Below are 17,594 nucleotides of genomic sequence, written 5' to 3'. Positions count from 1 at the left end.
ATTGCAACGCAAAGTGGTCAAAGTGGCGTCGTGCTGCCCTCTTCTGGCTGGTGGCAGAGCGGCGCCGCTGCTTGTACCAAAACAAAACCACCGCAAGTGGTCCTCCCTCCTGTCACACATCCCCGAGTGTCAGAGCTGTGTTGTCCGGTGTACCAAGGACAGTGGAGCTAGTGTGTTACAAAAGAAGCGTACCGAAATACTCAGCGGCCGGCTGTTTGTCGATAAGCTTACATTTTAGATATGACTCAGCGTAACACTGTTGTCAAGGTAAGTGAGAGTCCATTCTCGCGAGCGTGGCTGGAGAGCTAATGCTAACAGCTACATCGTTGCATTATTAGTAACTATTACTAACGCCGGTCCTGTCCTGTCATAGAAACAGTAACTGTGTCGTTAATATGGACTTGTTGACACGGTTGTGAGAGATAATTACTTATCATTTAGAGCCGTTTTCCACCTTAAAACACGACATAGTCGGTCAACTTTACACTGACATTGAGTTCGAGACGACCCCCGGCAGTGTAGGATTTGACATTTTTCCATGTCTCATCCGCACTGAGGTAAACCGGGCTAATGCTAATCATTTAAGATTCAGACTAGATTAAGACATCGAGTGGAGAACAGGTTAAAGTCACCCCTGTCTTGGAGACCATCGTGAGTACCGGCGTTAGCTGTAAGATGAGATGTGCCTCATGAAGCTCGGAAGCATGCCATGCAGCGTGCCACAGACGGTCACGGAAGCTGCTCACATCACGTTTTAATAACTTTACGCAACACCATCCAAATGCACAAACTGGAGACTTTTTAATAATGTCTTTCTAGGAGGTGTCGGCTGTAACTGAACAGTACCGCGTTTCCGCGGCCAAGCTAGACATGGGCATGGCTGGTTGGTGCTATTGTTGTCTGATCAGCTAGTTATCTGAACTGACCATCTGTCACAAAGAGACCTCTCCTGTTTGACCTGCTTATTGCAAGGCAGGTCTGAGCCTGTCTGCCGGATTAACCCAGTGGTTTTCAGTGTGCATGAACAGGCATGATTTTGCTAAAGGTAAATAAAACGTGATTGTGTGGCAGATGGCCCAGGCCATACTTTGCCAGTGTCCCGATAGTAGCGCCTCAGCGTGTTGTTTTTTTTTTTAAAATAATTTCTTGATGATACTTCATTTTGAAATTACTGATTGAATCAAATATTTAACAACGTTATAACAGATAGTGGAAGTTGCTACAAACTAATGTAGATATATCCCATGAAAATTATTCAAATTAGTTTATAGGATTTGCATACGTTGAATGTTATTATCCGTGTACTCATTAAACTTTAATGCAGTGTAAGGGCTACCTTCACTTGTTATCTAATTCCCTCAAGCTCCTCATTCTTGGAGGTCTTTGTTTTTCTGGAGTACTCTCGGCCGTTGACCCCTTTGAAATCTCTGCTTCCCTCATCTGTGTGCACATCACCCACTACAACCATGACACCACAGGAGGACAATGTCACAATGTTCATTCATTCATTGAAGCTTGTTAGGCAGGAACATTTTTGTGAAGAGGCCAGTCTGCTGACAGTCAGACGTATTATTCAGAGAAAGATGGACCGACAGTGTCCTTAACTGACACACGTACTGTACAGTCTGTGTAAGCATTCATTCATAAATTGACTCATTTCCAGGCTAATCAGAGACATTCTCTTAATTACCTTTGTGCGTTCTCTTCACATCTTCTCTCTTTCCTTACTGATGTCTAGCTATCCCCTTACCTTGTTTCTTCAGGAAGGTTCAGTGGTTATGCTATGTTTGGTTCATTGTAAAATCCTCCAGCATTGTGTGTTTAGTGTAAATTTTGACTTTGTTTCAGGACGCTTACCAGTGTTATGCAGGGCAACTGGTGTGTAACAAAAGCAAAGTGTCATTTGAGGCACATTAGACAAATTATGTTTAAAATGCCAAACAAAAGCTTCCCATTATGTTATTTTTAGATTGCTATTTTGTGTAGTGACCATTTCTACATAGTGACTGATAGGGACGCTCCAGCTGTGTAACCGTGAGCTGATACTCATGTTAAAATGTCAGCTTGGGCAATACTTGCGTTTTACTTTTGTTTTGTTGTTGTTTGCCAATGGGCCTCTGCCAGAAATCATGGTGAACTGGTGACTTGTCAGATAGCACTGTTCAGCCAATAAATGCGTACATAGTAGTTGATGTTGTTACTCAATCTAACTGCGGGCCTTTTGATAAAATGATAATTTTTCTGTGCCATAAACCTGCTGCTTCCCAAAGTAAAAGCTTTATTTGGTTCTGTTATTTGTTTTTTTCCATTGTCAAATATTTAATGTGTGCATTAAGCTAAACCAAAAAAAGAGCAGCGTAGTTTGGCTGCATATATCTGAGTTTGTGCATTTAATTTAAGGTTCTTGTCAGCTGGAGTTGAGTACGACAGCTGTGTCTTGAGGGCAGATGATGATCTTAATTAACATCTTTAGAAGTGCATTGTTTGGTGTTTGAAAATGTTTGTGTTTTCTAAAATGAGGAAGTCTTTGCCCTATCTGTGGTCACACTGCTATTTAAAATGGCTTACTCGCATATCAGTTAAAGAAGTAAAACTTTGACTTCTCTGTTAACTAGTCCCACCAGACTGCATTCAGTCTGAGATGTTGGGGTGATTAATATACATTATTATCTGCTGCATCTTGTTGGTTTTTCCAGTATGACTTCCGACTTTTCTTAGAAAATCAGGTCTAACCGGAGCATGCCAGCGTTGACTGAATCTGAATAGCACAGCGATGCCTCATGTGGGAGGTGCTGACTTTTGGTTTTAAAGTTGAAAGGAAGCTGTTAACATCTGGTTGTTCACCATCATTGCTCATGCAGTCAAAATGCTGAGCAGAGGCTGCTTGTGAAGGCGATATAAGCTATGTCGCCCACTGTAGCTTAATACATTGCTGCAGTGAGTGTTGTATTTTTCCACCAGCTAGATTTAAACTCTGTGCATTTTCTTTGTGCTACTCACTAATATTTATTGATCACTTAAATTAAAAAAAATATAACTGTATTGTATTTGTGTGTGCTGTCAGCTTGCCAGCTAGTGGTGTGTGACCAGGAGGGAGAGGAAGGAGACAGCAGAGAGCATGGAGCTGTCAGATGGCTTGCTGCTGCAGGTCAGCAATGGAGAGCAGTGGTGTAACCGCTGGAAACATCCCAATGAAGACTCGGTAAGCCACAATTAATTTGTTTTCTTTTTGTTGTTGTTGTAATTTTCATTGTACATTCAGAACAGCTCCATGCATCCCCCCCAAGATCAAAGGCGATAAATCTCATATCAGCACACATGGTCCTTTCATGTGATGCTTTTGCTTCTTCCTGATCAATCTTTTTTTTTATGCATTTCAAGGACCGCAGCACCAGCCCTTCAGTCCTGCGTAATGTCGCCAGCACGTGGAAGGAGGGTCTGCTGAACAGAAAGAGGCCCTTTGTGGGGCGCTGCTGTCACTCCTGTACACCACAGAGCTGGGTAAAATTACATCACGGCTAATTAACTGTGGCTTGAGTTCATTTGCTGATTTCTGGTCTTTTGTAAAGAAATTGGCCAGCATGGAATCGAATAGTTCCTGCTAACTCGATCTATCCTGGCTGTTCGAAAAAACAAGCAGTCCTCTTAAAAAAATCATAATTAAAAATAATTTTAGATAAGTCATTATTATTCATATAATTTATTCAGATCTAATTTGATTATTTAATTTGCTAATTAAATGATATGTGGATCTCAGGTTGTCTTCCTGTGTTTATATGATAAAGGTGAAAATCTGAAAAGTGGTTGCAAGGCATTTTCAAGGAATGTTTTTTTTTAGACATAAAGCAATTCTTAAAACACCTCATTATTGAGTTTAGTGCAGTAATATAAAAAATTAGCTGTTAAAAGGTTCAATTCTAGTTAAATTTATTTTCTTAACGAGAATTAAAGCATAACAAGCTGTAAAGTAACGCGAAACAAAACTGATTCGAGTTACTTTCTCATTTTTTTATCTTTTTTGTTCCTTACAGGAGAGACTGTTCAATCCCAGTATTCCATCTCTGGGTCTGCGAAACGTCATCTACATAAACGAGACCCACACTAGGTAAACGGAGCTTTTCACTTCCCTTCCACTTTAGGAACATTCTTCAACTGAAACTTCACGTCGTGCTTTGGCAGAACAGGAAAGTCTCTACTTGCCTTGTCAGTCCTCTGATCTCCAATCAGTCCCATTGAATGCAGTTCAGATTTAGGGTGAAATTCTTAACAACCAGTGTAAAATAACTGGATTTAAGTCAAGAGGATGACTCTCTGAAATTGTGGAAAGGTCGACAGATGAATAATTTACAGTGTTTGTCAGTGGACACCAGACACATGCACCCAGTGGCTGGCTTTTGTTGACAATACTCAGTAAGATATATGCCACCATGCTCCAAACCGAATGGGGAAAAACAGAAATAAGTTAATATCTAGTTCTATTAGCATGGAAACAGAGATGGTGATGTACCGTACTCAGCATGGTTGGGTTAGCATCGTTTGCTTTGTCCTGACACAGTCAGTATTATGTTACATGAAAGCTCATCAAGGTATAGCAAACCTGACCTGTAACACAGCTGTTGATGATGAAGCTGTGTGTTTGGGTTATGCAGGTTATGCATTGTTCTGCAGTTCCTGGAAATGTGATATTACCATGAAAAGTCGTGCAAGTATTCCTGACTGTCCCTTATCTGGATGTTGATTCGTATATTTAACTTATGTGTTTTTGTGCGAAAAGCAAGGCTCATGTTTATAACACAGCTTACAGCATTTATCTGAGTATATTTGAGAATCTCTTCTCGTATGTAAATATGTATCGTTTATGTGGTTTTATGCAAGCGTTTTTCTGTGTGTGCTCATCTAGACAGCGGGGCTGGCTGGCACGCAGACTGAGTTATGTGCTTTTCGTTGTGGAGAGAGATGTCCACAAGGACATGTTCACCAGGAACATGGTGGATAACGTACTCAACAACAGCAGGTAAAAGTCAGGATACAGGAAATTCAGCCCACATCAAACTTTATTTTCCAATCATAGATAAATTTGTGATATGGTGGACATAAAGAAACCATTTTATTAGAGAAATGGAGACAATGCGTTGAATGTTAGAAGAGGCAGCTTTATGTTTGTGTTCTTCTTTTGTTGATTGCAGGGTGGAGGATGCTATTGTGACAGTAGCAACAGACTTGGATGCTGCAGCCAGCCAGCCTGGCCAGGAGCACAAAGCTGTCAGCAAAGTAAAGCAGAAAGCCAGGGCCTTCCTCCAAGAGATGGTTGCTAACATTTCCCCAGCCTTCATTAGGTATTTATACTTTTTAGTTTATGACAATATTGTAATGCCTTAAGCAATCCTGCTATGTTGTGTTCTGTTCTACATCTTAATTTTTCTTTTGGATTAGGCTAACTGGTTGGGTGCTTTTGAGGCTGTTTAATGGCTTCTTCTGGAGCATCCAGATCCACAAAGGACAGCTGGAAATGGTGAAGAAAGCTGCTACAGAGGTGAGGGGCAAAGACACACATGATAAACTGTCTCAGCACAATCTGCTCCCCAAAATGAGTAAGACTGTTTTTTCCATTAATATTGAAAACTTGTTTCTGATTGCTGAAAACGGTAACGGCTAATCAGAATCAGAATCAGAATGGGGTTTATTGCCAGATGTTGAGGTTTACAACATTAGGAAATTGCTGCGGTGCTTCAGTGCAAACATAAGAATTAAAGTGCTATGTAGAAAGAAAGATATGTGCATGAGATATACATGAGAATAAGAATTATGAGTGCTACGTAGAAAGATATATACATGAGTGCAGGTGGTGATCAGTGCCAAACATGAAATGATGCAGTGACACAGCGTAGGGTCATGTGTTAGTGGCGGGGACAGTCATGTGGTTATTGTTCATGTGTCCAACAGCAGAGGGGAAGAAACTGTTCTTATGGCGAGAGGTTCTGGTGCGAATGGACCGGAGCCTCCTGCCTGAGGGGAGCAGGTCAAACAGACTGTGTCCAGGGTGAGAAGGGTCAGCTGAGATCCGGGCTGCACGCCGCAGTGTCCTGGAGGTGTACAGGTCCTGCAGAGATGGGAGTCTGCAGCCAATCACCTTCTCAGCAGAGCGCACAACACGCTGCAGTCTCTGTTTGTCCCTGATAGTGGCTCCAGCGTACCACACGGTGATGGAGGAGGTGAGGATGGACTCGATGATTGCAGTGTAGAACTGCATCATCGTCCGTGTTGGCAGGTTGAATTTCTTCAGCTGCCTCAGGAAGTACATCCTCTGCTGGGCTTTCTTGATGACGGAGGTGATGGTGGGCTCCCACTTCAGGTCCTGGGTGATGGTGGTACCCAGGAAGCGGAATGAGTCCACAGAGGTGATGGGGGTGTCAGTCAGGATGATGGGGGGGAGTGGGGCTGTGTGCTTCCTGAAGTCCACAATAATCTCCACTGTCTTCTGGGCATTCAGCACCAGGTTGTTGTGGCTGCACCAGGACACCAGACGTTCAACCTCCCTCCTGTAGGCAGACTCGTCCCCGTCCGAGATGAGCCCAATGACGGTGGTGTCATCTGCGAACTTGATTAGCTTGACAGACTGGTGGGTGGAGGTGCAGCAGTTGGTGTACAGGGAGAAGAGCAGAGGAGAAAGAACACAGCCCTGAGGGGAGCCAGTGCTGATGGTCCGGGAGTCCGAGACATTCTTTCCCAGCCTCACGTGCTGCTTCCTGTCCGTCAGGAAGTCAGTGATCCACCGGCAGATGGGATCAGGCACATTCATCTGGGAAAGCTTGCCTCGGAGATGGTCTGGAAGGATGGTGTTGAAGGCAGAGCTGAAGTCCACAAACAGGATCCTGGCGTAGGTTCCTGGGGAGTCCAGATGCTGCAGGATGTAGTGTAGGGCCATGTTGATGGCGTCGTCTACAGACCTGTTGGCTCTATATGCAAACTGCAAGGGGTCCAGGAGGGGGGCGGTGAGGGTCTTGAGATGGGAGAGAACCAGGCGCTCAAATGACTTCATGACCACAGATGTCAGAGCCACGGGTCTGTAGTCATTTAGTCCAGTGATCCTAGGTTTCTTGGGGACAGGGATTATGGTAGAGGACTTGAAGCAGGCAGGCACATGACATGCCTGCAGTGAGGAGTTGAAGATGCCAGAAAACACTGGGGCCAGCTCGTTTGCACAGTGTCTGAGGGTGGCAGGAGACACACCGTCTGGGCCGGGAGCTTTTCGAGCATTCAGACTCCTAAACTGCTTCCTCACATCTGCTTCATGAATATGAAGAGTTGTGGTCGGAGGAGGTGGTGTGAAATCCTCTTTTGTGTGGGGTGAGGAGGGGGGGTGTTGCAGGTGAACAGTTTGAAGGCGGTGATGGCTCTATGGAGGGGGGAGAGGTGGGGGAATGAGTGTCCAAAGTGCCTCTATTGTTGGGGTCGTTGGAGGTGTGAAGGCTGCCTGATGGCTCGTCAAAACGGCAGTAGAAGTCGTTAAGGGTGTTGGCTAAGAGCAAGTCGTCAGTGGAGTGGGGGGTTTTAGGCTTGTAGTTTGTGAACCGATAAAGCTGATGTAGTATTTAATGTACATAGTCTTCTTCACTGCTTGCTGTGTCTTGATTAACTAGCGAAGCAGCCTTTATTTCTGACCACTGAAGAGGCTTTATGAATGTAAATGATTGATAGTTGTAAATATACATAAACTAGCACTAAATATACACTCCACTTTATTAGGTACACCATGCTAGTACCAGGTTGGAGCCCCTTTTGACTTCAGTACTGCTTTAATTCTCTGTGGCACAGATTCAGATTTTGAACAGTGTTGACATGATAACATCATGCTGCAGATTTTTTGGCTGCACATCTGAGATACAAATCTGTCGTTCCACGACTCTGCAAAGGTGCTTCATTTGATTGAGATCTGGTGACTGTTGAGGCCATTTGAGTATAGTGAACTTGCTGTCATGTTCAGGAAACCAGTTTGAGATCATTTAAGCTTTGTTACATGGCATGATATTCACACTGGAAGATGGGTACAGTGCGGCAATAAAGGGATGGGTATGATGAGTAGCAATACTCGGAGCTAGGTTCTAGTGTTTAAATGATGCTCATTTTCTACTATGGGATCTTAAGTTTGCTACGAAAATTTGCCCCACCACCATTAGCCCGAACAATGCAGGATGGATCCCTACCTTATGTTGTTTATGTCTGATTTTGACCTTACCATCCAAATCTTGCAGCAGTAATCAAGTGTTCAGTTCAACTCAAAGCAGTCTGCTCATTTTTCTCTGGCCTCTGACTTCACCAAGGTATTCTTACTCAAAGAACTGCTGGATGTTTTCTCCTTTACAGGAAAATCCCAGTAGATCAGCAGTGTCTGAAATACTTAGATCAGCTCATCTGGCAGCAACACTCAAGCCACGTTCAAAATCACTTAAATGACCTTTCTTCCCCATTCTGATGCTCGGTTTAAACCTCAGCAGTTCATCATGGCTGTGTTTACACACCTAAATGCATTCAGTTCCTGGGCAGTTATTGGGATTGGCTGATTGGACTTGTGAGTTAACAAGCAGTTGAACAAGTGTACCTAATAAACTGGCTGTTTAGCTGAGTGTTTATTTTCTTGCTTGTAATATTTACAAGGTGTTTTCTGTCATTGTACATTTCTCGTAGATAATAAAAGTTCTCAACATTGATCACATACAGAGTTCTTAAAAACGTGTTAGGAGAAATTGCTTATTTCTCTTTTCTTTGCAGCAAAATGTGCCGATGGTCTTCCTCCCAGTTCACAAATCCCACATCGACTACCTGCTCATCACGTTGATTCTGTTCTGTCATAACATCAAAGCCCCGCACATCGCTGCTGGAAACAACTTAAGCATCCCCATCCTCAGGTAAACATGAGGCCTTGTGTGAAGATTGATCTGGAAATAAGGTGTATGTTTAACTCAAACAATAAAGAATTCCCTGGAAATATGTTCGATAGTTAAATCTTTTTTTTTTTATCCTGCTTCAACTAGCATTTGGTTCAGCACTGATCCTTTTGTACTACATGGGTATTTACAACATGGGTCCCTGAAGTGTCAGGATGAGTCATCTTTATATTTTAAGTGCTTCGGTATCAAACTGTCCTCCTTTTTCATCATAGTCACACCTTAATCCAAATTAGTACCTTGAGGAAATCACTGATTAAAACTGTATTTGCTGACAGCTGTGGAGTTTGTGCTCGCTGTTGCTGCCCATTGAAAAGCTTGGAAACTACTTTATAAAACTTCTTTGTTTTCAGCACCCTGATCCGTAAACTTGGAGGTTTCTTCATACGACGAAGAATGGAAGAGTCTGCAGATGGAAAGAAAGACATTTTGTACCGATCTCTTTTGCATGCAGTAAGTCTGCAGAGCGGGTTTTCTTCATGTTTTCTGCTCTGTGTGTTCTTTTCTATTGAATAATGAGAGAGTGAAATGTTTTTGTTATTTAAGCCTTGTCTTTGTTTCCAGTTTTACTTTGTAATTAGCATTATATCTTCCAAAGAACTTATTTTGACTCTGCTACAGTCCTGTCATTTGTAAGCCCAAACTAAATGTTTGGGTAGATATGTTCCTTTCCTTTATTGTAGTGACCCATGTGTCAACGGTTTTGCTCTCTAAACATATTGGGTCGGCTTATACGTCATCTAACCTTTTATTTACCAGTTGTAACCCAGTATTGGTCATTATAGGTTTTTCTGTATCACATGACGAGTAGATGTTCAGGCTTGTGTTGCAGATTCATAGGTTTTTGTTAGTGTTTCGCCATCATAAACTACTTGGAAGATTTTCAGTGTGTTTTCTACAAAGTAGCATGGAAACTTAGGTGGTTTATTTAATTGCATGGGTTGATCTGAGTGGCAGATTTTCTTTGTATCTTCAGAAGGGGTTGGCAATAAGTAACAGTGTATTGTGCTTGTAAGATAGGTTCGTATTGTGTCCTTAGGATAAGAATTATCAGCCCAAGACATGAGCAGCTAGTAGAAATGAGCTGAAATTCAATCCTGTTATACAAACCATATTTTACCTCTTTTTCTTAAGATGAGATAAGATAACCTTTATTAGTCCCACACGTGGGAAATTTGTTTTGTCACAGCAGGAAGTGGACAGTGCAAAAGTTATGAAGCAAAAATTAGAATACAATAAGAATAAATACAGTACACAACTGTACAAAATAGAACACAATATATACAGTAGAATAAAATAGAATAAAATATACAATAGAATAAAAATAAAATACAAATGCTGTATACAACTGAGTAAAAATACAACGACGCCAGAAAAGAGTATTGCACTTAGTGTTATTGCACATGTCAAAGAGTGCACAAGTTGCAGCTGTAATTATTCAAAGTGGTCAAAGTAATTTAATTTGCTAAAAAGTGAGATTTTAATCTGGCACGCATGTGTCACTTGCCAGAATGGAATTAGCTTTCACAGGCAAGCTGTAGAAAAAGGTCACATGCTGCTCTAACTCCAGTTGCTCCCATGAAAACTGAACCTAGACGTCCCGGCTTACTTTGAATGCCACGGCCTGGAGTTTATTTCAGGACAAAGCTTCTATTCTCAAAAGTGTCTGCATAGCTAAGACAGCTGTGTACACACTGTACTCAGGAGGATATCATTATACAGCAAAGCTACCTCAGCATGCACCCGATTTCCTACACTTTGAGTCTCATGTTTAACCTGCCTACTACAGCACTGGCATGGCCTTGACTTTACTTGACTGTCAGCTTGTAATTAAGTGAATTTCCTGCTTCGGGACGTCAGCAAATTACATTTTCACCAAAAATACTGCGACCTTTACATGTATTATTTTCTCATTTGTCTGACACACACCTTTTTTTGTATTCACCTGATCATTTCCCTGTTTCGTCATTGTCGTAGTACACAGAGGAATTGTTGCGGCAGCAGCAGTTTTTGGAGGTCTTTCTGGAGGGGACTCGGTCGCGCAGTGGTAAGCCATCTCCAGCACGTGCAGGCATGCTGTCTATCGTGGTTGACACAATGTGCACGGGGGCCATCGGAGACGTGCTGGTGGTGCCAGTTGGCATCTCCTATGACCGCATTATTGAGGGAAACTACAATAGTGAGCAGCTGGTGAGTGTCTGGATGACGTCGGTGGCAACAAAGGTGTTTCTGTTTTTTGTTTTTTAATCATGCACAGAAAAAGAAAAATACACAGAAAAATAAATTAGTTGGATTTTGAATTTGTGACTGAAGAAAATGTATGTATTTCTGGTGGTAGAGCCAAGCATGTTTTGACACAAACTGCTTCAGCTGTGTCCTTATAGCTATATTTTTGGTAACTTTCAAATCTGTCTTGTTCTAGGGCAAGCCGAAGAAGAACGAAAGCTGGTGGGGAATAGCATGTGGTGTGTTCAGGATGTTGAGGAAGAACTACGGTTGTGTCCGTGTTGATTTCAACCAGCCCTTCTCCCTGAAGGTGATTAATCACACTAAAAAGAGCTGAAAATCTTCCATGTTTGTTTTTTATATTGAATATGTATTTATGAATACGTATGTCACATTTATGTCAATTATAGGAGTACTTGGACACCCAGAGAAGCCGTCATAGTCCACCACCTGTATCTCTGGAACATGCTTTGATGCCCACCATTATTTCTGCAGAGTTAGTACAAATATACACACACGCTCACTCCATAGTCTCACATGTCATGACCTTCCTGGACAATCTTCATGTCCAAGCTCTATACCTCCCTCCTGCTACTTCATGGCAGGCTCTGTGACATTTGAGAACGGGTCGTTAGTTAGCCCTGGCAGGGGTCAGATCAGTTCAAAGCTGTCTCTTCATAGTAAAATCGAGCGATAAAGCACTGTCGCTGGGATGACTGCAGTCTGCCCCAGCTGGTCTACAGTCAGTTTCAAAACTTGTGCCAACAGTGGTGATTAACAACCTTCTCAACTCTTTGGAGACAAATATTATGGAAGACTCTTTTCAACACTCGCGTGAAATAGTGGCATATCACGTTTTGCTAATGGCACGGATGGATGAGACATGCAATGACTTTGGCAAAAGCCAGGAAGTAAACGAGTAAGATAACCACCCTGAGATCACGTTAGATAAATGATGACAAATAATTGGTAAGCTATTAACTTGAGATCTTGAACTTGAGTACTTTTTAACAGCAGGGGCAGATTGTTTGTAGAGAAGTCAGACACAGGGCACTCTCATGCCACTTTGTTCCTCTTTTGTCTATTTATTCGTCTATGTTTATTTGGGTATTAAATACTGTATCCCCGTGTAGTGGTTGTATATTCTAATGTGTATTACATTTTACAGTACCCAATATTATTATATTCTAACATTATTGGGGGTTACACTGCAAGCTCCCAAAAATAGGAGTGAAAGATGAGCTGGTGTGTGTTTGGACATGACAACTGCCATCTTAAATTATACATACTGTGTGTGACACAGTAAAAAACACATTGGCTTGTTGTTATTATCCTTCCAGGCCTGATGCTCAGCTGTTTGATGGACAGGAGGAAGAGCAGGTGAACAGAGAGCTGCCCGAGGACATCTCTAGACGACAGCTTATCAACAACCTGGCCAAGCACGTTCTCTTTAGTAAGAAAATCACAACCCGCAGATGGTGGGTTTACTACATGCACGATGACTAGGAATCATAATTTAAAAGTCTTCAGTAAGCACCCGTCCCTTAAATAAGCACATAAGTCTCCTTTTCATCCTGTGCTAAAGGTGCACCTGCTCACAAAGGCAGCACTCATGAAATACAGCACAGCATCAGTCCATCCGCTTTACATCACTCGGGGTGTTTTGCCCTGGGATAGCACTCCAGAAACCGGTTCTCCCCAGCTCATTCAGCTGCATTCTCCTACACTAGCTTTTTTTTTTTTTTTTTTTTAAACCAACAGCCTATCACAGAACCACCAGCTGGATGGCATGTTGTTTTTAGCCAATAAGGTGAAGGGGAGGATGGAAGCACAGGGGAGGGGGAAGAATGCAGTACCAGCTTAGCTGTTCATAAATGTCCTGCACCTCTATGCTTGATTACTACTTTAGGTGATCTGTAGTAACCCTTGTCTTTACACACTCCCTCACATACTCTTTCTTTCTGCCTTTGAGTGCTATCAATATAATCAGCTCTTTTAGGCCTATTTAATATTTTATTTGTAGTAAGTCAAACTCTGATGAATTAATTAAAATTATATATAACAAAACACAGGTATATAGCTTTTTTACATCCTTTCTCCCCAGCCTATTAAATCAGACAGCCACCCACCTTGAGTTGGGTTCTGTCTGAGGCTTCTTTATGTTAAGACTTTTTTTTTTTTTTTTTTGTCCACACTTAATCACGCTCAAGGTTGAATCGTCTCTGTAATACTCTGTAAACTTTCCTGACTTGATATCTGCTATGATTGGATGCTATACATATATACACATATATACACATATAAAAAGGAACTGAACACAGCTTAGTTTGGGGCTTACAGCACTGTAGTCTTGCTTTAAGGGTGTCTCAATGAATTACAAGTACTTCTGCTACTTCTGCTTTTTTTGTTCTCTTTCTGTTGTGTGTTGCTTATTATACCCTTTTGTATCTCCTCCTCATAGCGGCCAATAAATCGTCAGCAATCATGTCGACCCACATTGTGGCCTGTCTACTGCTGTATAGACACAGACAGGTATGTGTAGCTGTTGCCTCCTCTCTCCTCGTGTTCTGTCACTGCCAGATACACCAGCTCACATTTTTTAAAATCCTGCTATTATTACCCTGTCTGGTATGTTGTTTTTTTTCCCCTTGTTCCTCTTCCGTTTAGCAGGTATGCACCTTCCTGGGCATGACACTTAAGTCATAAATATAGGAATAGATAACACTGTTAGAAAATTGTATTTCTTCCTGCATTCTCTTTCATCGCCTCTTGCATTAATTGTGAGACTCTGCCCTCTACAGACACACTAATGTCATGACAACTGCTCAGTGCTGCATACAACCCCAAAAGCCCTTTTGTAGTTTTTTTCTTTGTTTCTTGACTTTTATTATTTTGAAGTGGGCTTATTAAAATTCACCAATATACTTTTTTTTTTTAAGTTTCTGATGTTGTTGTTGTTGTTTTTTCCTGCTCATTTTGTGTCAGGGGGTGGTGTTGTCCAAGCTAGTGGAAGACTTCTTCAACATGAAGGAGGAGATCCTGTCACGAGACTTTGACTTGGGCTTTTCGGGGAACTCAGAGGACGTGGTCATGCGTGCTCTCCACCTCCTGGGGAACTGCCTCAATGTGACCAGCAGTTCTAATCGCAATGGAGAGTTTACCATTGCACCTAGTCAAACTGTACCTGCGCTTTTTGAGCTCAACTTCTACAGCAACGGCCTTTTCCATGTATTCATTTCTGATGCAATCATTGGTAAGTTATGCCAACAGTATTATGTGCTGTTTTGGTTCACCATTGTGGTTATTATTTAAGAAAAATATACTGAACATGTAAGCTTGAATAATAAATTTTTTTAAAAATAGTTAGTTTAAATTGCTGTTTGAAGGTAAACAAGTGACAGTAGATCTAAGTTCAGCAGTCCTAAACACACAGGTTTTCCTGTACCTCTCCAGCCTGTAGTGTCCTGTCGCTGCAGCGAGAGCTGGTCATGGAATCAGAGTCTGCTCGCCAGCCTGGCAATCCCAGTAGTCATCTTCTAAGTCAAGAGAGACTCATCCGCAAGGCCGCTGGTCTCTCCCACTTCCTTATCAATGAGGTGGCTGTAGCACCAGTAAGTCCTGCATATTCCATCTTTATCACTCCAAATGTCTGCGCACATTTTACATACGCGTCTATGATATTATGACTACTGCTGTCATCCACCTCGTGTCCACTGCCTCATTTCTTCAGCAGTGGACATGTTTACAATCAGAGTCCTTTTATATATGCCAGACATTGTTTTGTGCAATTGTGACAAGATAATTAATCTTGACTTCATCTCTGTGTGGTTATAGTCTCATTGATCATCTGAATATTAAGACATTCCTGTCACCGTAATTAGTAACTCTAACCTAGGCTCTAAATGAAGATTATTTACAATGTTTGCATATTAGTTTACACTAGTAATGATGGAACAAGTTTGTTGACAAGTAGTTGTTTATAAAATTACATTTTCAACTCCTATGTGGTTTCATGTTTTAGCGTGTCTACATCTCTCCTGTCTGTCCCACAGCCTTGCCAGACTATTTACCAGGTTTTCCATGACACAGTAACCAGGCTGATCCAGTATGGAGTTCTTTATGTGGCAGAGGTGAGTTTACAGGCCGTCAGCCGCTGGACAAAAATAACAGATCATGGCGGTTAATGTCAGAAGTTGAATGTTTTGGGAAGGACTCTTAGCGATAGTTGCTATTGGGTAATGAAACTTTCAGATCCTCTGATCTGTTTTTGTGCGTCAGGAGGACCAGGAGGAACTGAGCCCAAGCCCCACAGATGAGCCGTGGCCCAAAAAGTTTGCTGAGCCCCTTTCCTGGAGAAGTGACGAAGAGGATGAGGACAGCGATTTTGGAGAGGAGCAGAGAGATCGCTACCTTAAGGTATACTTAGACAATTTGGAATTTTGCAGCCAACACAATCGCCACAGCATTCACATCCAAACATCCACTGTTCACCATCAAAAATGACTTTATTTGACTTTTGGTCTGTTTGTGTTGTCTTTCAGGTGAGTGTTTCTGCAGAGCACCAGGAGTTCTTTGTCTTCCTTCAGCGGCTGCTCAGCCCGGTGCTGGAGGCCTACAGTGGGGCTGCGATCTTCGTCCACAGTCTGAGCCAGCCCATGGTCGAGTCCGACTACACCCAGAGGCTCTTCAGATACCTGCTCACACGCACAGAAAGAGGAGTGGCTGGTTATGGTAATATCCTAATATCGCCCACATACTGCACAATGTATTTAAAAAATAATTTAAAACTTCCCTAGTGTTACATCGCACTTGGAATTGAGAAAATTGCTAAAAATGAGAAAATGGTTTTTCCAGTCATGATTTTTTTTTTAGGTGCTGGGAATAAAGTCCAAAAGTATAAGTAGTATTCACATGAAAAATAAGAGATTACTATCAGATTAAAGAAGGATTTAGCTAGTGAAAAATTTTAAAAGTAAGATCCTGTCTCTGTTTTATGTATTTCAAGCACTTCTCTTTTCATTCAGGTGAAAGTGCAACTCATTATCTGGTTAAGAACACCGTGAGGACATTCAAGGAGCTCGGGGTAAGCATGTGTGCATTTGTATGTGTGTATTTGGGTGATGTGCAGAGTCCTCCAGCTAAACCTCCTGTTTTCTGTTTATTCTCCAGGTCCTAAAGGAGAGGAGAGAAAACAAGGTGACAACTCTGGAGCTAAGCGGCACCTTTCTACCTCAGGAAAATCGGAACAAACTCCTGCAGTACATCTTAGGTTTCACTCTGCTGTGACCGCGACGCGCGTCACCCAGCTCGGACCCCAGGCTCCTTCCAATAAAGGGCTTCTACTGGTTACTTCTAAACAGTCCCAGGTGCTACTCTGTGGAAAGCTTTACCAGGAAGTGCCTTCACGTAAAAGCAGCTAACTATCAGCTGTAGTCGGAAGAGACTTGAAGCCAGTCTTCCCTTTCTTCTTTTTTTTTTCTTTTCTTTTTGTTTCAGTCTCTGACTTCCTGTGTTAGAACCGCGCAGTTGATTTAACACGTGCATTGAAGGGGTCCCTCTAGGAATCGTTCGTTGTGAACTTTGCAGAAGTCAAAAGGTTTTAATATGGGAAAAAATAATTTAACCGTGCAGTCTGAACAAAGCAAAGCTGCCTTTTGTCTATACAAGTGAACAAGTAAAATATGCATATAAAATAACTGTAAACATAACCAACAACAGAGGCATTTTTATGTTAACTCTTTGTGCTTGTTTATAAAGTTGCCGTATTCTCTCCAGTGCACTCTAATATCTTACAGTTTAAAATGTGTTGCCTGTACATAGAACGTAGAACAACTTCATTTATAGTGCACTGAAATTATTACACTCTGGTGTAATTAAAGAGAAGAGTTCGCTGTACTCAGAGAGATACAGTGCACCTGCAAATTGTGTACATATCCAAGGTTTCAGTGGCAAAATGTATGAATTTAAATCTCCATACGGTGAAGGTCAGTTATTTCTAGTTGTTGTTTTTTTTTGTTTGTTTTTTTTAGATAAAAACAATCAGTGTGCAGTTTGGCCCATGAACAATATTTACTTAGCGAATGCAATATGTACCTGTTGAAAGTCTGGCGTAGTCAAGGCCTAAAACAATGTCCACCTACAGTTAAGTGCATTCAAACCACTAATATCTAAGTGCATTCACTTAAACTTTTCATATGAAAAGTGACTTTGATCTCTTTTCTTTTTGCAGAACACCTCACTTTTCGATGAATGTTACACAGCACAGCACTTAAAGTAATGAATACCAGCCATCACACCCACTTTTATTCTAATAACAACACGCTCAGACACTCTGTGACATGCCTTTCAGGAAAAGCAGATATTTGGGATTACCACCTCTTTTTTTTTTTTTTCTTCTTCTATCATAAACACGCTGTATAGCCT

The 17,594-nt window shown here is 41.8% G+C and overlaps 1 protein-coding gene across 1 annotated transcript; it reads left to right on the top strand.

The window, feature by feature from the left end:
* The first annotated feature begins 48 nt into the window (after nucleotides 1-48).
* On the top strand, nucleotides 49-17,566 carry gpam (glycerol-3-phosphate acyltransferase, mitochondrial). Its single transcript, XM_005919672.2, has 21 exons — nucleotides 49-267; nucleotides 3,065-3,202; nucleotides 3,382-3,501; nucleotides 4,032-4,105; nucleotides 4,901-5,014; nucleotides 5,187-5,336; nucleotides 5,434-5,533; nucleotides 8,770-8,906; nucleotides 9,299-9,398; nucleotides 10,923-11,135; nucleotides 11,368-11,481; nucleotides 11,582-11,667; nucleotides 12,512-12,624; nucleotides 13,633-13,703; nucleotides 14,157-14,424; nucleotides 14,625-14,782; nucleotides 15,224-15,301; nucleotides 15,450-15,587; nucleotides 15,713-15,902; nucleotides 16,196-16,254; nucleotides 16,341-17,566. The coding sequence occupies exons 2-21, from the start codon at nucleotides 3,119-3,121 to the stop codon at nucleotides 16,455-16,457; spliced, it is 2,484 nt and encodes an 827-aa protein (XP_005919734.1). The 5' UTR covers nucleotides 49-267; nucleotides 3,065-3,118; the 3' UTR covers nucleotides 16,458-17,566.
* The last annotated feature ends 28 nt before the right edge of the window (nucleotides 17,567-17,594 follow it).

This window comes from Haplochromis burtoni, unplaced genomic scaffold, assembly GCF_018398535.1.
Source record: "Haplochromis burtoni strain Fernald_Lab_line unplaced genomic scaffold, NCSU_Asbu1 Contig_37, whole genome shotgun sequence".
NCBI lineage: Eukaryota > Metazoa > Chordata > Actinopteri > Cichliformes > Cichlidae > Haplochromis > Haplochromis burtoni.
This window is presented reverse-complemented; position numbering and strand designations above follow the sequence as displayed.